The sequence below is a fragment of the Tyto alba genome, unplaced genomic scaffold, assembly GCF_018691265.1.
Source record: "Tyto alba isolate M040663 unplaced genomic scaffold, T.alba_DEE_v4.0 Super-Scaffold_22, whole genome shotgun sequence".
NCBI lineage: Eukaryota > Metazoa > Chordata > Aves > Strigiformes > Tytonidae > Tyto > Tyto alba.
Window position 1 is genome coordinate 25,762,362 of NW_024881296.1, and position 25,227 is coordinate 25,787,588.

The 25,227-nt window shown below is 40.1% G+C and overlaps 1 protein-coding gene across 2 annotated transcripts in view; it reads right to left on the bottom strand.

The window, feature by feature from the left end:
• AIG1 (androgen induced 1) overlaps positions 1–23,643 on the bottom strand; it is a 122,446-nt gene extending 98,803 nt beyond the window's left edge. The window contains exon 1 of one of the 2 annotated variants that reach the window (XM_032983208.2): positions 23,349–23,642. In XM_032983208.2, the coding sequence (XP_032839099.1) occupies positions 23,349–23,489 (141 nt within the window). In that variant the 5' untranslated portion in view covers positions 23,490–23,642. Of the gene's footprint in view, positions 1–23,348 lie in introns of both variants that reach the window. The other variant, XM_042795864.1, reaches the window with a different exon arrangement.
• Positions 23,644–25,227: the final 1,584 nt, after the last annotated feature.

Here is a 25,227-nt window from a genome sequence, read left to right on the forward strand (position 1 = left end):
GCTTGCAAACTAGACAGCCACTGTCTTAAATACAGCTCTTTCTAGATGCTCAGTCTACCATTTTGCTTTTAAAGTAATTGTTTTTCTTGGTCAGAAAACCAATATAACTTACAAGCTTCACTGCAGAGCTCAGATAAATCACATTTCTTCATGTATTACTGAAACCTCAAGGAAAACACATGCCACAGGTATTTTCAAGTTCCACTTGACTCAATCAGTTTACCTTGTTCCTCCCACTCTGCTGAAGGGAAGAGGCATATGTGAGCTCTGGACATATCCAAAGCTCTGTATTATTCTGCTGTCAAGACTGGACCATTTGACTTCTTCATTTCTATTTATAAACACAGTTAGGTATTACAAGAGCCAGACTATTTAACCATGAAAACTGTCAAAATAGATAATGTATTGTGTCTCACTGAATTACAAACTGGCTGAGTGCCTAGCCTTTTGACTGCAAAGGTCCACTCCATCATTGCTCCAGCAATGTCTTCTATCTACTTCAAAAAAGTTTTGAAAAACTGACAACTGTGAAATGACTCTATGGATCATACAAATTATATTTGTTAATCCTTCTATTGGTTAACTACACTTAGTTACTAGATCTGATGCCAACTTAGGAAGAGCAATACTTTACTGGAAAAGGTAGCTGATGACCTTCATTCTAAGGTATTTAGGGAGCGCACGAGCATCCACAGTGCGATCAAAATTAGTATTACATTTCAAAGAACCAAGTACTTAGTGTAGTAGCACAGTGTCATAACACTTAGTTATAACACAGTGACTGCTTTTATGAGGACCATGAAATTTTATTTGACTCAGTGGAGGCATTGCTTGTATCTGCTTCCAAAACATCCAAGTTAGAAAACTAATGCTATCTAAGTGGGTTAATATTGGTTAAACAACCCATCAAAAAACTGTAATAAAACCTACAAGTATGACAAATCTAATACAGGTAGGAAAACATCCTCTTTTGAGAGGAGAACACTGAAACAAAACAATAACCCAGAAAATGCACATTGACTCTCAGTTAAAATACCACAGCTTGCCTTTATATGAAATTGTATTAGTTAATCTTTTGGAGGAAACTACAAACTAAATACTGCTCTGATGTATAAAATGTTTAACTTCCAATCATTAACCTCCACATATGCACTAACTGAAGTAAAAGCATGTTCTGTTTCCCTGGGAAGGGTTTTCCTTTAAAGAGGCAGGGTTTATCTAGCTATGGATGTAGTCAAAACATGTATTTCATTTAAGAGCAAAATATGATATCTCAATGCATTAGTATTATCATTCATATAAAACTATAACTTCGGGAATTTCATAGCTATAGTTACGACATTTGTATCAAAGACAAGATAAATTCAGCACACAGTCAATTTGAAAAGCAAGCGTAAAAAATCTACAGCAGAAATGGTCATATTTTAACCAAGCATTTATCAACTTTGTACGCTAAAAGGTAAACCATCATATCATGACTTCCATATTCTGTCTTTCATTTAGATAAATTAATCAATCTGTGTATCACAGTATTACTACAGCAATAGAATTGTCTCTTTACAGACATTTTTCCACCCTTATTTTGTTTTTTGTCATCCCTACTTCCCAGGTTTTCAGACAGAAGATGGAGAGAGTATTAGAGAGACTCTTGACTCTCTAAACAATTACTCTAGAGATCAGGGAAGGAACCTGAAAGTATCTTACACATTTCATTCTAGGTTTGCCTTCACTTTATAGGCACTTAGACAGTCTGCATTTATTTTACCGCTAGACGTAAAGACAGCCAGATTCAGATGGGGGCTTTCTCTTCAGTATTATCAGGCCTTTATGATCTTTTAGAGAAACCTGAAAATGATAAGGGACCAAAGAGGTGATCTACTGTTTCTTATCCATCTCTTATTTATATGACATGAAATGTCACATAGAACTGGAGTTTTACATGGAACTGTCATAAATGCAGACTATTTAATGGTATCATTGTATATTACTTGGCAGTATAAATTGATTGTATACTGTAATTTTTCCATCAAGCTATAAATTTTTTGTAAAGCCAACAGAAAATTGTAAAGCAGAGGTGAATTGATTGCTGGCTATATTTAATAAAATCCAGTTCAGTCCTCAAAAACAATACAATGTGCTTCCCTGTTTTTAATTTCTTTGTTCTTCTTAATGGCCATCTTTTTAAAAGCACTAATAAAAGACATTTTCCTTACAGGTCAACATATTTATTCAGATCAAAGAGAGGAGTAAGATTCACAACTGAGATGTTCCCTATCAGTGCCCATTTCAGAAGAGGGCAGAACGGTATGTCTGTTAACTTCACTGTTGCGTAACAGCACAGGGGGAGCAGCCAAGAGCAAAGCAGGAAAATCCACTGCAATTTACTACTTTGTAACTCACAGTGCTTTAAATTCAGCTGGAAAAAAATACAGGGAATGCTACTGTTGCTGGACAAAACAACAACAAAAGTAATTTCTTTGTGTCAAGATACACTTAGTAAGCAGACTGCTACATATTGCACGACTTCCCGTTTTTGGATGAAGCCGCTGATGAAGAAAACTGTAGAGAAATAGGGCCTAAGGCATTGTTCCCACGTGGGCATCACAAAAACGTCACACTGAATGCAACTGCTTAGTCAACCAAAGGCAGAAAAAAGGACTCTCTAGTATTCTGGAATGTAACCAGACGTGTAAGGGCCAAAACCAAGTATCAGAATGGCAAACACTTCACCTAAAGAAATAAAAGCATGGGGTTTTGCTAGGCTCTTTATTTTTTATTACACTAGAAAATGGCAAATAACATGGTGCATTTATTTTACTTCTGGTAGTTAATTATCATAACAAGTGACAGGCTGGAATATGCTAAAATTTCTCCAAGCAGAATTTTGAACTGCTTTAACTAAATAAATGAACTTACTTCAAATGTGTTATACATGTAAAGAAAAGCTTAAAACAACACATTATGTATTTAAATCTGACATACTGAACAAATGAAATGTTTTCTGTAGTAAGTAAAACCAGATTTAGTGTTTCTTTTCACCATGCCCTACAAGACTTTAGAGGTAGTAGATATTATCCTCCCACATCTCATTGTTATGCGCAGGTGAGGAGGAGGAAAGGCAGCTTTCCTACCTTTTAACTCCCAGTTGGTTTCTCAGTGAATTGCTTTCTCTTCACTCTGTGTGAATGAAATAGTTATTGAACTAATGAATAACAGGAAGAAATACTTTCTCTGCATCTGCAGAGAAGACTAATGTTGCGAAAAAACATCTGGTGCTTAACCATTACCTTTAGTAGTTCTGTGGTGTGGCTTCACTTAAAAACTTCAATACACATGCTCCAGTTAGATGTAATAACAACTACTGAAAAACCTGGACATGTAGTCTATGGTGATAAAAGAATCCAAAAATGTGCTGTATCAGGATACATGTCGGATTATGAGCGTGTTACATTATCACACATCCAGCAAACGGGATTATCACCAGCGAGATCCTTAGCAGACAATGTGATTGAACAGTTTGACAAGACAACAGAACGAGATGGATGCGTAACTGTAGAAGAGTATTAACATGATGGAGGCTTTCAACTTATTAGTCAGGACTCAGGTGGACAAAGCCCTAGGAAACCCGGGTTGGTGTTGAGCATGATCTGAGCAAGGGGTTGGACTAGATGACCTTCTGTCTTACCCTCCAACCTGAGTGATCCTATGATTACATCAAGTCTTGGACTTCACATAAAAGGAAGTGTTTAGTCTTGTCAAGGACTGAAATCTCCTTGTTTGTAAAACACAGGTATCTCTAGAATGACTCCAGCCGATCACAAAATCTTAAACACTTCTGAAGTGTTTTCACAACTTACTGAATGACTTTTCCTATAGCTGTTACAGGTTTAAGCTTCACATGAGGATACTGGTGCACAGACACTGCAGGAGTTAGTACTTGGTCTTGTACAAATAGCTCCCTGCTGGTAAGACTTCAAATGTGTTACTTAATTTGAGGGGAAAAAAAGGAGTCAGAGGACACACACCAACTGAAGATTTGAGCTTAAATTTGTATATCATTAACTAATATGTAGTCGGTAGCATCATTATTATTTTATATGTTCATATAGAAACAACCAAAAAAAAAAACCTATTCAAATTGTGTCATCCATCTAAAACTGGAGATCGTTCTATGATTGCAATGTTTGCAAAGGCTAGCTAGGCTCAACTCACCCATTAGAATAAAGACAAGCTATTTGTGCACATTTAGGCATGTATCTGTTACTGACGCTCGGACAAAGTGAAGACAAGTAGCTGGTTATTTCATTGCCATGTGCTGTCTAAACAGGTCAGGAAGTTCTTACATACACACTTATACACCACTACGGTCTTTTAAAGCTGCTGTTTGATTTTTCATATGTAATCACAGATTTATCTCTCACCTCTCTGGTGACTGTTCAAAATCTGTTTCAATCTCCATGAAACCAAAAGGCATTAAACCCAACAGTTTCATCTTTTACATGTAATTTCACAGTCCACTGTTTCCCAGTCATACAAAGAATTTTTACTGACATCCTGTGCTGAACTTTCAGTTCACGTTGAAATGATGCTATGCATTCTTTGGTGAGGTCCTCATCATGGTATTTTTTTCCTGGATCTTTCCAAGTCTTGGTGTCAGCAGCAAACTAACACCAATTCAGCTTCTAATTAAAATGCACAATGTTGGTAAAAAATTGTCATTTAAGTATCTGTAAGGCAAGTTGCATGTGAAGTGCAGCACTAATGTATTTTCTTGAAAAGGCTTGTTAAAGTTTTTCCAGTAGTCTTTCCAATGGCTAATGGTATATTATTAAAGGGCTTATCAACTGCTGGAGTGTTTTAAGGATTCAAATTTCCATAGGTTGTTGTTGGCATCTGTGTGCAATGTAGACAGGACACTAAGAAACTGGGACAATAATGTTTTATTTTCACTTTGTGGAGTCTTCTGTCAATTAAAATGTAAGAGGCAAGATATGAGTGTAGTCACACAGTTATTTTCTCTGTTGCTGGTAAAGGCTGAAATCAAAGCTTTAGTTTGTCTTGGGAAACTGGAGTCTTCCAGTTTAGCACCTTAGATGTGTACACTTCAAAGACTGGCTAGCTTCAAAATGAGTCTGCCAATCCTCACCATTGCTCCTTAAAACTAGAGAAAGAACCCTAAATCTTAATGCCTGCTTATGTTACCATCATCACATCTCTTGTGGTCTGCGGAGTTATATTCAACTAGAAGACAGAATAAGGAGACTGTGGTAGGAAGGACTGTTGCTACCTCTCCCCTTACAATAAATCCCGCCCTACATATCCTACACAAATGCCACTTCACAAACATGATTCACCCTTTCTCATTATACATCGTATTATTTTTCCTCCTTTGGCCCTGTAGTACATTCTGGGTGGGATCTCACACGTATGCAATGTTCTTTGAGCTTTCTACTCCACTGATGCTGGTGGCTGCCTAACTTTAACTGCAGCAAAGTTTTTAAAAAATCTCACTTTTTCTAATCATATGTGGCACGAAATGAATATGCAAAGCCTGTAAGAAGGACTTTTGGATAAGTCACCCTGAAGGTCCACAACCGAGTCTTATATGTGCAGTCATGTGAAATTAGGTTGCTGTTTTCGTTTCTTCTATTTTTTAATTTTTCCTTGATATTCAGAATATTTGATAAAATATGTGTCTGCTAGATTCATATCCTACATATTAAGATGAGAAATAGTCTCTAGTGAAATTAAACAATATTCTATTACTGGTTTATTTGAAGAAACTGAGGAAAAACTACAGCTAGTAGGCATTACAGCAAAGTCTGTATAACCTTTCAACATTTATGGCTAGGACTTCAAAAGAAACCGAGAAGGAAACCTACTAGGATTCATAGCACAAAGTACAAAGCACTAGAAAATCATATCCTATTATACCTCATGACATCATCCAGTGAATCAACAATAGCCAATTTTACTGTCATATTTTATAGATAAACTGTAGCCCACAGAGTTTACTAACTCTCTTGTGATGACATGTTAAAGCTCAGGATATTCTGGAGCAAGAAGACAGTCAAAACTTGACTGAACGAGATGCACTAAATAATCCTTTTGCCCTTGATAGTAGTCAGTTGGCAGAAATTCTTCAAGATTTGAATACCTTCCACCCTTACAGACATCTTTGAAAGTTCATATTTAAATATAGACATACACACTTCTAAATAAACACCACTTGCATCTTCCTCCTGCCAACAAAGCTATGGTCATATAATAAGTTTATTATGAAAAAAAGTAATTTTCAGTTATGGACCCTGACAACGAGTGGAAAAGTTGCACTATAAATTTAAGAGAGTCTTCTCTGTGCTTCAGTTTGCCTATTTACCATATTAAACATGTATTTCGAATTGGCATCTGCTTCATGGAGGAAAGCCTTCATCCAGCTGTGGTCTAATTTTCTATGCCTTGAACCTTCAGTCTCATCTACGTCTACATACAAAGTGAAGATAAGATGCTAGCAGTATCAAGTGATAATGATGTGCATTTTTATTACTAAGACGTAAATGGCAACAGAGTACAAGCTAGAGCCCTTAAAACTGGATGAAGAATGCACAGAGGTTCAAGCAATAAATCATCATTTAGAAGAGAGCAGAACAAAAATAAAACTAGCATAACTGTCAAAGTAGAATTGTCAGAAGTAAATTTGGACTATGATTAATCAAGAATATAAACACCTAAAATTCTTTTGCTGCCATGATTGTTTACTACTAATTAAGCAGATAATTTTTTCACACTCCATTTGCAGTAACATCTTCTGTTTGAAGTGTTGTAAAGATGTTGTGTTTGTCCAACACAGAAACAAACACTTGTAAATTTCTCTTTTTGATGGTCCTACACTTTGATCAATTCAGTTTCTTTTATGACTTCGGGAAAAATGGCTTTTAGATATATATTCAATTTCCTGAGAACTGGCCATGTGAAACATCTGATGACCACAATCTTGGGCTCTGTACAATGTTGTCCCATGTCACTGTTGAGGTGAGATAAAAATAAAGCTGTGGAAAAGTCACATTAAGGATAAGTATCAATATCACTTCCTTTTGTTGCTGTGGTTCTTTATAAAATACCTGGACATATTTGGTGAACGGAACAGGTCCAAAGCATGGTTTGCTTATAGACCTGCCAGAAAATGAAGAGGGAATGAAGGATGTTTATAATGGAAGTGGCTCTGATTGCTGTAAGCTTAAAGCTCAAATCAGACAAATCACTTAGGCTGTAGATTTTCAAATGATAAAAATCTGAAAGTCATTGTTATATGATTACAGATTAAAATGGCAGCTACTCTCAAAATTGGGTGCATCTGAAAGCTATCTACTACATTTAACTGGTGTTCTGCAGAAGCAACCTTATCTGAGTGTAAAGAGCAAAAGTAGTATTCCAGTGCTCTGGGTCCAGTGCAGGATGAACCGAGCAGTAGAGCAGAGTAAAACAGCCGACACCAAAACTGACTCTCTGACTCTAGAAGTTTGTTGTCAGGGTTCACCTGTGTGGTTTTGATATTCTTCTAACGGATGACGTTACATCTTCAGAGTTTCTTTTTAGACCAGTTTAATTAAGTCAAAGACTGTTTTAGGCCACATAGATGAAAGATGTGCTAGGGAATTACTCAGAAAAGATTAATTTCATGCTCTGGGATGGGAATGTGAAAAATGTGCTCATAATAAAACATGCTTGGAAAACATCCTTGTGAGAAAAAGAGTAAACCATAAACCCTTATTCTCCCCACAGAAAAGTGTTAATTAATGAGATGACTGAAAACCATAAACATAAAACATAAATCTAAAAAAATATAAACCCCAAAAGAGTTTGTGAATTAATCTGACACATGTTCCACTTCACCACATGAATACAATACTTTTGGTTGCATATCCCCTGTCCTCCTTTCTTTTATCGTAAGTACATACACACATACTCTCTCATATGTACCTCAGAACCTTTGGGCTAGGGTTGGCATTGCCTTTTTTCCAGAAAGGAGGTGATGCACCCTGCAGCTATAAAAACTGGACCTTCTCATGGGCTGCCTCAGCTCAGCAATCGCAGGCTGCCGTTACAAGCAGGGAGAGGAAGGCATGCAACCTGACCTCACTCTCCTGCGCAAAGGCTAGTGGTACACACACAGCCTTAAGCTTTTACATAACCACGGACTACAGAATATGCTAATAAATAAGGGCACACACAAAACTGAGGATCGGGAAGGCTGCCAGAACAACAAGTTTCTCTCCAAAGGGTGCACACAGCCGCCTCAGCCCAGCTTTCGAGAAGGACCCTTCAGGCAGAAGGGCCCAGCTCAGGGAAACAGCCTTGGTTCATGAGGATCCGGCGACTGGCAAAATACTGACAATACTTCTTTGCAATCTCCTTTACTGCAACTCACTGATCCTTTATGAATTTTCAAACTAGTAATGAATATTGGAAAAAAACCTGTCCAGCACAGTGAAGCAATAATCCATGGACACAAAACGCATTCCTCATTTCTCTCCCCATTCAACTCCGTAGCTACATGAAGACAGTAGCACAGTAAACAAGCCTCCTCCTCCTCAACACACTTCAAGTCATTCTTCCCACACACAGCTGCCACTATCATGCATATTTCAAAGCCTCCATCTGGGCTTGACAACTGTACCTTCCTTTCTTCCAGCCAACAGAAATACACATCCTACTCAAACAGGCATGGACGATATCACGCTGTTTATTTCAGAAAATAAGCTGTTCCACAAGTAGGTCATGTGGGTGGAAGCCCCCATGCTAACCTACATGTTCGCCATGTAGGTTAGAGCTACCCTACATTCATTTTTCCCTCCTTCTATCTAGAAACTGTCTCCAGGCAGCATGTGAGGATTTGTGGTACTTGTCCAGGCTGTTGAATGCCTGATTCTTCTGGATAAACACCTACTGCTCACACAGGGATTAACTTCACAGTATACAGCCAGCAGGTTCAACATTTCCTAGAGATTCTTCATTTATGCCACATGTGCTACACAGTGCAGGTACACCTCCTTCTGTCCAGAAATATGGCAATAATCCCCACAGCTTTTGCAGACTGAGGACGCCGTGAACTCAGCATACACAGGGGCCAGATCTCTGGTCTGGGGCCTCCTCTCTTCCCCTGAAGGTCAACTCTCCCCGCTGCAGCTATCTCTTTTGGTGCTCTGCTGCAGCAACTACCCACTCTGCACCCGTGGCAGCAGCCTACATTCTACCATTTAAATAGTCGTGACTCTTCCTTTCTCCCTCATCAGCAGCCTGGACTCAGTTCACCCGTCCTGTATCATCAAATGCACCCTCCTACATCCACCATGCAAACAAGCCCTCTGCCTCTCCCCATCTCTTGCTCTGCAGCAGCTGGGTAGGCACGGGTTGAGGACAGTATCTGTTACAACTCTGGGAAGGTCTGGGGCCAAGATAGGATAAGGCTCTCATCTTGGAGAGCAGAAGAAAATGGGGCCAAAACAAGACCCAGCATGGAGTCACATTGCTCCTGCTCCACCAAGGGGTAGCACGTGTCTTCATGCACTCCTGATGGCAATGTCTAGCACCTCCCATCTTTCTGCGGATAGCAGTAGCAGCAAGTGAGTCACTGGGTGAGACAGGGCAGACTGGAGGTGATGTTTGATCATCTGGACAGTGCTGCCTGAATATCTAGTCTCAACTCCAGCCCCACCGCACCCTGCAAAAAACCCCAAAGGCTGAATAGGAGTAATCTACAGGCAACCTCTGTCCCACAAATCACCTTCTGGACCACCTGAGATTAATGATTTTTTAACATATAGATTATACAATTAAGATAATTCCATAAGGATTTTAATGACTGTACGTCCAGCCAATTTCAGTGTTTTGTATGCTGGGCTTGCATTTGGTTTAAATCATGCCTCTCTGCACAGAGATGTTGAGAGGCTTAGTTAGCTAATATTTCCTAAGTGCTTTAAGATCTTATAATAAAAGGTGTAATGGCACTACAAAGCAACTTCACTCTTAGTAAAATACTTGATACCAGGATTTTTTAAATTAGTCCTAAAGATAAATCAGAAGATCTCCATCTACGTGTGCATTGCTTCTTTCTTGGAAGATGGAGAACAAAGGAGATGGTACAAAAACAAGTATCCATAAAGAGAATGGACGAGATTGGCTGTTTGGAATAGGCACTCTTCAGCTGTTTATATTATTTAACTATGCTTTCTTCTGGGAAGACCATCAAGGGGGAAAATCGCAAAGCAAAATCTAGTGGAAGGATACTTTCTGTGCAGAGTACTCATTCATTTTAGGTTATATGGAAAGAGATGTGCCCTAGACCTTCTGCCACTCTGCAGCCACTACCTGTCTTCTCACTTTAACAGCATTTCCAACAAACTGAGATATGGCCTTAATTTTCCTTAAGCTGATCATATAGGTTTTAAAATTTTTCTTTTATATTTGTCAAAGTGCTTTGGCGGTCACCCAGGCATTTTATGCAGACTGCTGGTACACTTAATCATTTCAGTGGCTTCCTGCAGTAAATCAGGAGACATTATATTAATAAAAGATGGGGCTGTTCCAGGTCTGATTCATAATGCTGAATCCCCATGTACCTGGGTTCAAAAGAGTCCTTTAAAAAGGTCAGTTTACTCTATGGAACTCTGAATATCAAGGATACATCTTCTTTCACACAAGATATATATGCTCAAGGCCAGGACCCTGAAAGGTACAGAAGACACCAGAGTGATTCAGAATGAGGGCTCACAGCTGTCTGTACCACAGCCCAGCCAAAGAGACTTTGTCTGAAAATATACCACTGAGACACAGGCACACCATGCAAATAAGCGTCTCATAAAACAGGTTTACCTCCATCACTGCACCTCTTTGTCTGGCAAATGCTGTTTAGTCACATGCATTGAGCACAAAACCCAAAACATGCAAAATACCAGGTCTTAGAGAGAAAGATAAGCCAGAAGTGGACTTTGCTTTTACCATATTGTTATTTGGTTACTTCTTCAAAATACTTATTAATCCCTGCAATCAGGATTAAATAATCCAATTAAAAACAAACAAACAAACAACAACAACAACAAACCACAAAACAAAAAACAAACAAAACAACAAAAAACAAACAAACACCCCCATTAAACAGTTCTTTCTGGATTTGACTTGTTATCAGATCCCCTCCCGACTTCCACTTTTATATTTGAATTTCAGGTTTGCTTTCACTATCTCACATAGCACAGGTACAATTCCTATGAAATAAGGGTAACATTTATGAATAAGTTGCAACTTTCAGTATCATATTGCTGTCATGACATTGGCCTCGTCCTTGCTAAAGGAAAACAAAACAAGTTTTCAATTAATATAGCTGGCAAAATATTTCTGAATAAGAATTTCTCACTGCAATGGCTGATTCCTTTGTAATGTAATTTTGCCCAAGTATCTTAATGAAAACAATCAAATGTTTTGTTTTCACTTGGTCAGTCCAACTGCACTGAAACAATGAATCTGAAATACTTTTTTCTAAATCTTCCCCCTCCCTCCCCCCCAAAATTGCGAGATTGACGTTTTATTTCCATCTGGAAGAAATTAATAATTTCTAAACTTACAATCACACAAGAAGAGACATTCATATTTTTTTAAAAAACCTCCAATACTTTAGGGTTTTATCTTGCAAAATGCTGAAAATTCTCATATTTCTAACTCACATGTAGTATAGTGTGGATGCTAAGTATCACACAGAACTGGAAATCTGACCTCAACTCCTTTGCAAGCTAAGCAGAACAAATGTGGATAACACAGAGAGAATACCTTCCCATTAGCTGACAGAAGCAATGCCAAAATACCTCTGTGTATCAAGACCTTTGCAAGATCCACAGACCTTGTGTGACATTTTACCATGAGGCAATTGTGAGCACTGGTTCCAATGACATGCCACACAGATCAAATGCCACGGCAGGGCCGGACTCCCTGCAAAAAGTGGCATCGAGACCAAAGTGCTCCCATCAGGACACTGCACCCAGCCCATAGCCTTATCCCTGTACCGGGCACAGGAGAGCTAACCAGGCATGTTACAGACCCTAGGTGGGTGCATGTTGAGCACTTCTTGTTCCAGCCATCTTTGACTATTTGGCTGATGTATCTTAAAAGACATTCTTGAATCTAAACCACCTAGCCCAGTCATCATTTTATTTGTATTGACTTACATTTTAGCAACCTGATTTTACGCTTCTGTTTTCATGTGTGCCTACTGGGCACGTGTTGAGCCCTGTTACTGGTTAGACATAGGGGCACGGAGCCATGGCAGGGCACCTCTATCAGGCAACCCCTAACAGGAATGAATATGCTTCCATGTAAGTGTGAGTAGAAAGTTACCACCATGAAATGCAGATTACTCTCTTTCCCTACTTCGAAATTGCAACAGGTGTGTCTGCATGCACTCCCAATCCACCCACACAAACAAGGAAAAGTACTTCTACATGCTCACATGGGAACAAAATAAAAACTTCTTCTATTAATCACAGTAATAGCCAACAAGCTAAGCAACATTTAAAAATATTTTTGTTCATCTCACGAATGCAGTAGATTTCAAATATCACAATGATTATTATGAGATAAGTTTTCTTATTTGGAAATATAAAATACTATTTATGTCACTTTAGCATCTAATTTAATATATATTACAAAAAAAAAATAAATAAAAGATGGAAAATGTCTGAATAAATACTGACTGATGATTCAATACATTATTTTGATTTTTCAACTTAAACATCAATTTCTGTCAAGGACCTGCTTCTGAACTGGAAAATTTATCATAAAAAATTGAATGGCAGACAACCAAAAAATGACAAGATTTTGACACCATAATAAACATTAGGATCATGATCCATTATGCTTAACACTTATGGGAGTTTTTTCCTGTAACCAGGATGCTTAAAAAGTTGTTCAAAACCAGAAAGCAAAGCTAAGAGTCTTATGTAACAACATACTTTCAAAAGTGGTTTCTTTAAGGTTACCACCACACCAAAATCAAGCTTTTCTGATGGAACATGACTGTTTCTTCATTGGTTTGGGTCTACATGGGACGCTTTACAAAGACAAGAGAATGACACTGGGTAGGTCTGATATTTGGGGAGGACAGGGTGAGGATGCAAAAGATGATATAAGACAATGAATGCACCAGGAGAAAAGACAGTATGTGAGAATGGTTGGAAAAGAGTATAAGGAGTACTGTGGGGATAAGAAAAGCAGCACTAGACAGAAAAACACAGGCTTCTGGAAAGAGGACTGGATGTGCAACTGGAACGGGGATGCGAAGCTGAAAGATCAAGACTGTGCTGGATAGGAAGACAACAGAAGGAATGGGGAAAGGGATATTGCACAGGTGGGTTCCTGTAAGGAATAAAGGGCATAAAATACAGTGATAGCTAACAGCAGCCTGTAACTGAGGAGCCTGACTGGGTGATAAAGGGCACAAACAGACTAGGGCAAAGTGGGAGCACTTTAATACACAAAGCCAGCAGTGCATGAACAGAATCACCCCTTTCACACCCTCAAAGCCATTCATGTTTTGCTTATATGTTCTATGTTCAATTTTAAAATCAGCAAGTTCAGATCCCACTGGCCCAAATCCCCAAAGTAACAAGAGGTCCCTCCATCCTTTTCTAAAATACATCCTCATAAAATACATTTCATAATTTTAACTCAGCCTCATAATTAATGGAGAATAAAACAGCTTTAAATTAATTTGGCAATATCATTTTGGTAGCTTCTGCCCCAAACCATAAGAAAAAGAAAATAAAATTTAGCCTGAAATGCCATATGACTTAATAGCATAGAATATAATCTCTGGAAATTCAGAGGTGTTTAGCTTCTGAAATTATACTGGCATTGAGTCAAGCAGATTTGAATACTAATCTTCTATAATCATACGTTAGAATTAGAAACATCATTAGCTTCTTAATAAAAACAGGAATATCCCTTTCTAGATATGGTAGGTCATGATACAGCTGACCCAAAAGCTGTCTGCTCTCTCTCATTAACTGGAGTTCTTTGACACTCAAAAACTTAACAGCGTCTGGTACCTCAAACCACTGTAATCTTTTATGCATGGTTCATTAATTGGTCACATAAACTGACTTCTGTAGTAGCAAGCCAATTTACTATTAGATGTTCACAGAGTACGGAGACACTATAGAACAGAGCAGCTTTTTTGAACAGTTTGACTTTTCCAAATTATGTGCAGCATAAATAACAATTATGTCAAACGTACACAAAGATGCATATCCACCTCCAAACACCCCAAACCCCTTTCAGCCTCCTGAATGTCCAGTTTAAAAGTACAGTGTTGTGCATCAGGTCCACACAGCAGAGGTTTCCTTCATGACTCACACATTCTTAGGACTCACTTCCTGGGACCTACAGGAATGCAGACAATTGTGTCCAATGCACACGCAAATCTGAAGTTCTTGGAACACAGATATGACAAGTAAACTCAGGTCAAGAAAGTTTTCACAGCAGTGAGTTTCAATTTGTTTGTAACCTTAAGTGAACAGTGAATGGGGACCTCTGCATCTGTCAGTGCACATGGCTTCTAAGGACAAAGTTTTGCAGGTACCCTCCACTGAGCAGAAGCGTGCTAAGCCAAACAAGTTATGAGCAGGGAAGTGGTGCCATGCCAGCAGTGTGTCAGGGTTGTTTGAGGAAGAAATGAGGGAGAGGACATGAAAAGGAAGTCTAAGGGAGCTAACCCACAGCTGAGAAACAGCTAATTTGTATCTCCTCCCCTTGTTTTCCCTCACTTTGACCTCATACTCAGCAGACAAATATCTAAATACCAGTTTATCACAACACACAGCTGATCAGCATGGTGTGCTCTCTCACCTACACACCCCAGGTACAAAGTGCTGTCATCTACTGGATCCTCCTTTCTCTTCCACCTTCTCTCTCTGCATCCTTCACAGACCTGAGCCTGCACAAGTGCTGGCCATAAACAACCTGCATCTTCTCTAAGGTCAAGGGTCCTATTGCAGTGCCTTGGAATGACACAGAGATGCTAGCTTGAACATTAGCTGTATGAAATGCTTCTATCACTTCAGCCACAAGCTTGTTAAGCATCTCACAGAGAAAACATCCCTTTTGCATTCATGCATTTTACTGATTTATATAGCAGCATTTAAAGTCAGCAGTTTCTTCTTCCTTTTGCATCTGATCAAGTACATTTAGAAACATATGTCACCTGTGCTCTGCATGTGGAACTCCCACTCCTACTGAATTCTAATAATACTAGCCATAATAATAAAAAACAATTTGTTATTTATGTACTGCCAGACCAGTAGGCTTCAAGACACCTGATAAAATATATGCAAACAGAGAGGACAAAAAAAAAAAAAAAAAAGAGTAAATTTACCTTCAGGTACACAAAGAACTAGGTTTTAAAAAACCATACAGACAGCACTGCCCAGAACCAAAAATGAGCCAATCAATTCCTAACAGAGTAAAATTGAAATTTTCTGCTAAGTCCCTGCACAACCAAATCAAACAGTCTGAAGTGTCTATCAGCATTTGTAGTGGTAAGATTCAGTCTTTTAAATTGTTTCACTCGAACTAATTCATTGCAAAAACCTACCACCCCTTGTTCTTCGCTTAGCAAGGAATTAGCAAAGAATTTTACATTCTGCTCTTCTGCACTTTCTACTCTGGTTTATCTTTACCAGGACATGTAATATCCAGCTAGTAAAAGTCCAGAGGTACTAGTTTTGTTTTAAGCTATACTGTAGAGAGTCCTCAAGCATTCTGAAACAACTAACCTGACAGACAGCTGCAGCAAAAATACCTGAGCTCAGCTGCATGCAGATCTAAGTGGAAATTATTATATAACTGCACACTTTGGCAAGTATTTGATTGGAAATCCTACTGTAAACAGGATGCTTGCAAGGGGAGTGGCAATAAAAGATGTTCAGGAAATGCAACTAGAGGCATTCAAATGTGTCTTTCAAACTCCTGAGGGAAAATCACATGGACTTACCTAAATTGCCAGAAGGAGCCTTCATACAAATCCTAGCATTTTCCATGAGCTTAACCTGTTTTCAACCAACAGAATCTCTAAATTTGCATTACACTGCAAAAAACCCCAACAAGCAATGCCAACTATATGCCAAGAGACTGTAAAATATCCTGAGGTAACTGGCAAAATGCTGATGAAAATCCCCTAAATGCTTAATCACAGTTCTAATTGGGAAAGGGACTTGGTTTTAAGTCTTATCAAAACATGCTTATAAATTTTCATTTACTTTAGTTTCTTTCTCTCTGAAAAGTCTGGAAGTTTTACTTCAGCTTCCAACGGATTTTGTTTTTTTCTACAGACTTTGGTTAACATTTCCACCCACTAAAGTTAAACACAGATTTTTCAGTGGTGGCAAATTTAATTATGTCAAGTTGAAAAAATCTTGCATCATACATAGTAAGAGTAATGGCACAAAGGGCATAAGGCTTTGAAGACTAATAACAATTTCAGACCTTTGGAAAACGTGGTATGGGGAAAATACAGTTAGTCAAATAAAGGCAGGCAAATAAGGCAAAATTTGAAAAAGTTTTCATTAGAAGGAAGAAAGCTTTTCATATTCACCAAGGAGTTTGTGCTTTACTTTGGTCTTCAAATAAGCCAAGGCACCGTCAATTGTTTCTACCTCATATACCATATATATACCTGAACATGCAAGGTGAGAATACCAGGCCTCAGATTCAGATACTATATTTCAACTTGGTTTTATTACATTTCATTGTGGTTTTACCTTGTTCAAATCTCCGAACTTACTTCTGTGGAATGTCACAGTTATTTAATTTCATAAGGGTTCTTTTCTTCTATTTATAAGTTTAAACAACTTCATATTCCACTGTACAGTGGCATATTAGCACATTTGAAATTTCCATCACAGTGATAATAAAAGATTTTTATCATGTGAGTGTCTCCCCATTTTCAGATAATCAAGTTTTTTGGTTTTGGTTTTGTTTTTTTTTTTTTTTCAGCCTAAGGACAAAACAAGTAACTACCCACATGGACTTCTACCCTACAAGTCTTTCTACATCCTCAGGTTGATGTAACTTCAAAGAGTCAAATAGAATTTGATTTTTATTAACAATATTTTTAATTTAAAACACTAATTTTGCAATTTTCTGTATTAGGTAAGATTATTATTTGATAGGTTACACAGATCTTTACTACAACTTAAGAAGGTTGATCTCTCAAAATTTATTTATTGTATAAGATTACATGGCCTCATTAAGATAACACAAATATACTTACAAGGTCAAAAATACATCAGTTAATTATTTTGTTATATACTCATATTCACAACAAATTAGCATAGCTCAGAACCACAACTTTGACTTCAGTATAGAACACCAGCATAGAACACTGGATGTGTTGTCCTTGTTTAAACTAATTGGTTAAGATATTTATCAATTTTGCCATACAGAGGCATAGAAGATTATCTGACTTATCCTTACCACTATAATAAAATTGTAAAGAAAATTGTTCAACTGTAATACAACATAAATAGGATTTTTTTAAAGGGGAGCAGAAAGACTACTAAACCAACTTCTTGAAGATGTCATCATTTCAAACTGTTCTGGCACAACTCTACAGACTTTATGCTGGTTTAAAACACAGCACTGTTACCTATCACTTACATACTCCAAGTTATAAAATAATATTACTGACATTAGTTAAATCTATCATCATAGTAAGTGATCCAAATTTCTCCTCTCTTCCACTCTCCTCCTTTCCCCTGCCAATCCTACTGCCAACACAAATATTTCAAGGCAGCCGTAACTTTCCTACGAATTCCCAAATTAAATGTTCAACATATTAACATATGTCCAATTGTAAAACAAAGACATGCTAATGCAATGTGAAAATGGAACTCTTCAATGTAGTGCTCAAATACTACTCAATTCGTAATAGTGCTACCAAAAGCAAATGGAAAACATAGGTCTATGAGTAAGAAACAGTGATACTATCACATTTCTATTACTGCATTGATGGCACTACAACAACTGTTTTTCTGACATGTTTATAGCCTGAGAGGGAAAAAGAAAGCTCCAAAACACACACTTACTAAAAGGCTCCCTTACGCTGCCTTTTTTATCAAATACATTAAGCATTAAGATATATTACATTAATACATTAAGAAACCTCATCTTGTTATTCCTCATAAAGCAATCCTTTTCTTTCTCTGTAAACTGATAAACGCTACATTGACTGTATTCTCTGTTACAGTAGGAACACTGAGATATTTAGACATGGTGATGAATTACCTCTGGGAATAATATATAATAATGTTTTACACTTCTGTAATCTTTTCACCCAAAAGCCATAAAACACTTAAATATCAAAGTACCTTTATAGATGATGAAAGAGGAAAGCAGAAGGTGAAATTCGTTTTACTAAAGGAAATCCTGGAAAAAAGTCATAGTTATATTCCTTAGGGTGGGGAACATATTTTCTCTTTTGTCCTCTGTGTTGTGGTAAATTTAACCCATATAGTTAGCAATGAAACTTGCTCAACTTCAGATACTGTACCAATGTCAGAGTTTATTATCCCTTAATTCTGGATCTTCTGACTACTGATATTTTCTGGTTGTTTTATTTCCTATTAACATGACTAAATTAAAATTGGGCACAAATCACCTAAAATTTTTAGCCATGCTTTGTTAAGCTACTATATTTTTTGTTGTCTAGTAACCATATCTCTTATAACTTAATAAGTAATTAAATATACCAAATAAGTAAATGACAAATCTACCAACTCTAGTTACTAGTCCTATTGTTAACAGCCCCCTCCAAAATTTTCCAAAGACAAGAAACAAACCAAGTTCTGATCACTTATTAAAACTTAATCAAACAAAATCTAAAGGCATTTTCTGCAAAAACAAATACAACATGTACTAGCAAAAAAATGAGCTGGGAACAGAACTTAACCTGCTTTTTGTAGAACTCAATCTGCCAGACAACTTATAAAAGTTCATCCACAGACATCCTGCTGTTTCTTTCAAGAGAATAATAAAAGTATAAGGCCAGGCAGATTTTTAAACAAGCAAAATCAATTCCTCTCTAGGTTTGGCTGCCCTGAATCAAGTCGTATGAACATCCATATTAACATTCTGTTATTCCAAATAGGAGCATTAATCGTAATCACAAAACATAAAACTTGAGACAGCTTCCAAAACTCTAGCCTTGCTTTTCGTCTCTGTAACTAACCTGTTAAGTCTATCAGAGAGACCTTAAGATGAAAAAAAAAAAAAAAAAAAAAAAATCCCAAACAAACCCAAACAGTATTTTGTTAATACATGTGTATGTATGTGCAACAGTATCTTGGTTTACTCCAGCTTCTTTGAGGAATAAGGTTTTCACAGAAACTGCACAATGAAAACTAAAAGCTATTTAGACCACCTTACAAAGGAGATACATACTGATATTAACTCTAAGTTACTTTTCTTCTAATTGTCACACACACCCAAACATAAGAAGTAGAACTGGACTTCTGGCACCCATAGGCTCCACTATTGCAGAATATAAATTTACTTATTTTTGCCTCCTCTCGTAACAACAGTAAGAGAGCCAAGAGAAACTGAACAACAAAACCCTCGCAACAGCAAGGATCCCACCACTTTAGACAAGTTGGTGCAACAGATACCTCAACAAATGTGTATTTATAAAGGCAGGTGTATGATTGCAGTGTATGCAGGATGACCTAGTTAACTTTAATTCAGGTACTACTGTCCTTAATTCAGCTACTTCAGGTACTTACAGAACTGAACAAAGAGTGGTACAAGTACAGAAAATTTCTGAAACTTACATAGCTGACAAACTTGTTGCAAAGAATCATTTTGTACTGGCATCATTTTCACCCTAACTAAACTTTCACCTCTGAGGCTCAACAATGAATTTATGAGTTGTGACACAGGACAGTGCAGTCCTGCAGCAGTCCACTAATAAGGCACAAAATGGTGAATCTGAGTCTTACAAAGACAGCTATACAAGAAATTTTAGGCACATCTCTTGAAATATTCCATTTGAATCCAGTTCCTTGCTGTTTTCACAGGAACTAACTTTGGGGCTTGGTTTGTGTTGTGAGGCTAAATGAAAGCAACACGTAGTTTTGAACTAGCCTGAATGTCCAGTTCAATAATTTGATCTGCTGGGCCCACCAACTGATCTTGGCGTGACTCTTTACCTCTTCATACCTCAGTTTCCCACTCTATAATTGACAAAAAGGATACTTCTCTGTTTTCTGAAGTGGTTTGGAATCCACAGGTACAAGACAGATATCTTTACCATCTTTTGAATAAGTGGGACGAGCAGCTACCACCTCTACATTCTAGAGAGAAAGTCTGAAGTGGAAAAAGAACTTGGTAGCAGCAACACTGAGGAGCATCACCAGTATAATGGCAAAACATACTGCCAGTATATTGCTTCCTAAACCAGAAAAATATTTCATTGACATGGGTGTTCTATGGAATGTTGCCTCCACATTCACAACTGAAAAATAAAATGAGTCATCAGAATGACAGCAGTTAAAAGAAGTAATCAATTGTGATTACTTTCTTTCTTAATTCAAGGACAGGAGAGATTAAACATGACTATTAGCATTCAAGAAAATCTTACTTAGGTATGAACATCCAAAATATTATGGACAGACAGGGATATTACAGTCTTTAGCTTTGTATTGAACAACTTCCTCATAATGCTCAATTTCTGTAAACAGTGTGAGGGCTCTAGGTCTACTCTTCAGATTAATGCATACATTTAGAATACTTTACTGTGTCTTCTGTTTTAGAGTCCAAACTACTAGTTTTTCGTAATTCAATTCAAAGCTTTATTGCCTGCAGATAACTGTAAGTCATTTCACACAGCATCTCTGTAAAGCCAGCTACCTAAATCTCGAAGACATTTATTGATGCTGAGACTGGAATGTCCCTTTACAAATGGACAGATTAAAAAAAAAATAAAAACCAAATTACTTCTCAGATTCAAGTCATAAACTCATTTTTCTCAAAAACTGGTAGCAGTTTTTGGAAACAGAAAGAACTTCTACGTGCTTCTGTGATGTCAAAGATGAAATCTCTGCTTGTGGAGGTACAATCTGTAGCAAGAACACACGTCTGCCAAGACTCTGGCATTGATGATATTTTGTCTAGACAGACTTTGAATGTGACTGACACAGGAACACTGCACATGGTTGAGGAAACTGGAACTTATGGAAGAGCTTTTCAAGACTTAAGTCAGCATACAGTATTTTGGAAATATGCCTAACATCCTCCAACCATACCTCCTGGTATTCTCCTCAGAAATCTAACAGGTTTTGTTTCTTCAAGTCTCCCAGTTGTCCCAGGAGACAGAAAGACAGATTTCCTTCAATAAGATGCTACCAGGGCCATTTAGACATAAGTAAATATTGTCAACATGTAGAGAGGTCTATGTGCCAGATAGTCACGGAGAAAGGCATTCAAGCCATTGAATTGTGTGTTATTTGGAAGGATTGAATACTCCGAAGAATTGCTAACAGTTACTCAACTACGGGACTTGACTATGAGAAATACATGACAGCTATTAGCAAAAGAACAGAAATGACTAGCTGCAGTTGATAACTGTTCTAGACAGTTTAGAAAGCACTACATATTTACCTTGGCCTTTTGGGCCATGACAGAAGTAGCTTGAACCATGTGAATGCTTTGATGGGAAAGTCCACATGAACTTGCCACAGACAGCAGGCTGTAATTTGGGGGCAATTATTAATATCATGTACTGTCAAATGTTATTTTCACTGTATGACAGCCTTAGTTCACTTAATCCTCAAGCAACTGTCAGGGCTAGAAGAACACAGAAAAAGGTGAAGGAAACTCAAAGACAAGATCATCCTCTTTTAGCTTTAGTTGGCTCATTTCCAATTCGACTGCCACTAAAGTCAACAGCTCCCCCCTAAATTTCTCGGACTTGACACTAACTTCTATCAATTAATATTACTGACAGTACTGGTCAGCAGGCCAAAAGAAAAAAAAAATAAAAAAATCAGATTCCAGTTTGCCTTACAGAAAAATATCAGGCCTTAAGATGCCTTTTTACAATCGTAGTAAAAGCACTAGTTATAGCTGTGGGTCCTCAGAGATCCAAAAATTTTTGGCACCCAACACAAAAATTATCCCAGCTAAATGCAAAATATGGTAGGTGCTTCTTCTCTCCAAATAAAATATGGGCCTCAGTGAACCTTAGCTTAATCCTGATACAGACGTTTGCACACTTGACCTACCAGGTTAATAGTGTTCAAGTTTGGTTTCAAAACACACAAACTCAACCTACTGAGTGGATATGAAGTGAGCAGGCAATAACAGCAGTACTTTTAAATTTGCAATGAGGTTCTGAGAGAGGTTTTATCACAGGGAAGCACTGCAATACTCGCATTTTGTGACTTTCTGTAACTCAGGAGGAACTGCAAAATTTCTCGCCTATTTACACTGTGGATCCAAAGAAAAAAACCTATTTTGATCTAGGTACCAGGTGTAAGTTGTCTATAGTATTTCTGAAATAGTCACCCAAGTTTCTCCTCCCACCTCCTCTCTTCCTCCCACCCCCTCTCCTCCCACCTGCACTAGGGGAACAGTGTTGTGGAGGTAAGGCTAGGAAGTTCAGCAAAAAAACAGCCCCTGGCCAGCACCTGGTGTTTTCCACGAAGCCATCATGCTCGTGACTGTTCCAGATCTGGACCCTTATGAAGAAAAGTGAAATGAAACATCTTTTGCTTCGTAGGCTCGTTTATGGATTAGCAACAAACCTAACTGGATGCAGCAGGCTGAGTTGCTCAACGTTGTTTGTGTCAACGCTCACACACTGGCACCTGTCGGGGATGGATTCCTCAGAAGGGCCAAAGGGAGCAAGGCATGTTTTCTATTTTGACAGCACACGGCAGCCACATGCCAGGACCAGCAAGTTCTGGTGTTTACTGTCAGCCATTAAAGAAGGCGAACCAAAGCATCGGCCCTGCGGTGACAGGGCATAGGGTGCGCCTTCCCCACGGCCTCTCAGCCCGCAGCTGCCCCTCGGCTTTGTCCGTGTCTTTCTCCGCTCGGACCACCGGGCTGGGCTGCCGCGGAGTCCGGCTGGCTCCTCTCACGGCCGGCCCCGGAGTCACGACATGTCGCCGTCCCCGCTTTAAGGTCACCTCATGGCGCTGCCGTCGAGCAGGGCCGCCGCCCCGGGGGGCCGCGACGCGCCGGGGCCGCGGCCGTTCAACCGGCAGCCCGAGGGAGGGGGCAGGGCCACGGGCGCCGGGGGCACTTACCAGGTCTATGAAGGTCAGAAATTTCCAGCTGCCTCCATAGGTCTGATGCGCGGGCATGTCAATGGCCTTGTAATTGCACAGGATGGAGCAATAGGACAGGAGGATGGCGGCGCGCAGCACCTGGCAGGGCACCAGCGCCATGTTGCAGGCTGCGCCGGGGCGGCCTCGGCGGCGGCAACGGGCCGCGCGCCAGCTCGGGGTGCGCTTCCGCGTGCGTGCGTGCGTGGGCTTGCGCGGGGCTCTGCGCCCGGCTGCGCGCGCGCCCCTGCGGAGCGCCCAGCGCCTCCGCGCCGCGTCCGGCCCCGGCCGGGGCGGGGCGGAGCGGCGGCGGGGGGCAGGCGGGGTCGGGAGCGCTGGTTGGCGGCGGCCCTGCCCGGCTGGCGAGCTCGGCGCGCTCTCGTGCCGCGGCTCCGCGGCCGGGCCGGGCGGGAAGAGGCCGGGCGGTTCCCGAGGGAGCGGAGGGGCATGCCCTCCCCCCTCCCACCGCCCGCTCCGGCGGCGGAAGGGGCGCGGGGCTGGCAGGTGCGGAGCCGCGGCGGCGCGGCCCGGCCCGAGGGACCCGCGTCCTTCAGCCGCGCTGCCCCCGGGGGGGCACGAGTGTGAGCACGGTCAGCACGTTATCTGCAGAACCTGGTCGTCCGCATTTTCAACAAAAAAATAAAAATACACACACAATCTATATATCTATAGCTATATCTATCTATCTCGACAGTGACGGAGTGCAACCTGTGCGGCGCGACCTCCAGCCGGCCGCACCTGGGGGCCGGGGCGCGCGGGGCAGGCCCCGCGCCACCAGCTGACCTCGCCGCAGCCAATGGGCTGCGGGCTGAGGACGCGCGGCGGCGGTTGGAGCAGGTGGGCGGCGGCGGCGGCGGCGGGAGGTCTGTGTGGGGGCGCGCGCGAAGGGGGGATGTGGAGGGGACGCCGTGAAAGAAGGGTTGCCGTGCTGGGCAGGGGGGCGGTTTGCGGCCGTACGCCGCGCTGCCGCTCCGCGGTTACCGTGGGCTGGCCGTACAGCTGCCCCGCCGGGGAGAGCAGTTGTCCTTTCGCGTGGGTGTCTGAGGCGCAGTCAAGTCCTCCGCGTCACCGCTCCTGGCGCGCGCGCGCACGCACAGAAGCCGGCTAGAAGTGCGCTTTCCAATACCTGCAGCCACTCTAGGACGAGGACCTCGTTATCCCTGGGTTAAAGCGTTGGGCAGAGCACCAGCGTTATAAGGAATGACCATTTCTGTCAGCAGGGGTTTGATCACCGAAGGGCCCCTTGACGCTAGGAGCACTTGTGGGGGTCTTGTGCTTGGACGTCAACACCCTGAAAAGGAAAAGGTCTTGAAATGCTTGATTGCAGGGTAAATACTAAATTGCTGCACCATCTGGAGAAGTTATTTTAAAGGGAAAAAAAAAAACGCCAGCAGTGATGTCTGTGCTTGGATAGACAAGCCACTTCTATAAACACCATCTCTATACATCTGTCTTCTGAAATAAATATTTGAACAATAAGGTGCTTCATCATAGTTAAGCTACTGGAAGGCAGAAAGAACCAATGACTGCGCAATGCGTTCCCTGCTTTTATTCCATTACACAGAGTCAAAGCCCCTTCATCTAGTATCCACTGTGCTCAAGCTCTGCAAAACGAAGGACTTTTAGGAGAACACATACTAGCAGCTATCCTAGATTAAATTAGCACAGTTTAAGATCTCTGCTTATGCAGAAGAACTGTATGTCAGGCATAGACAAAGAATCCTCTAGAAGCCTGGAGTGTGAATTTCCCACCGGATCCTTTAGGTTATCTCACCTATTAGTTCACAGCCCTGGCAAGCACATTGGGCAATCGGATTCTGCTGTTGCTTGTGGCACATATTTTAGTATCACAAGCTAAAAG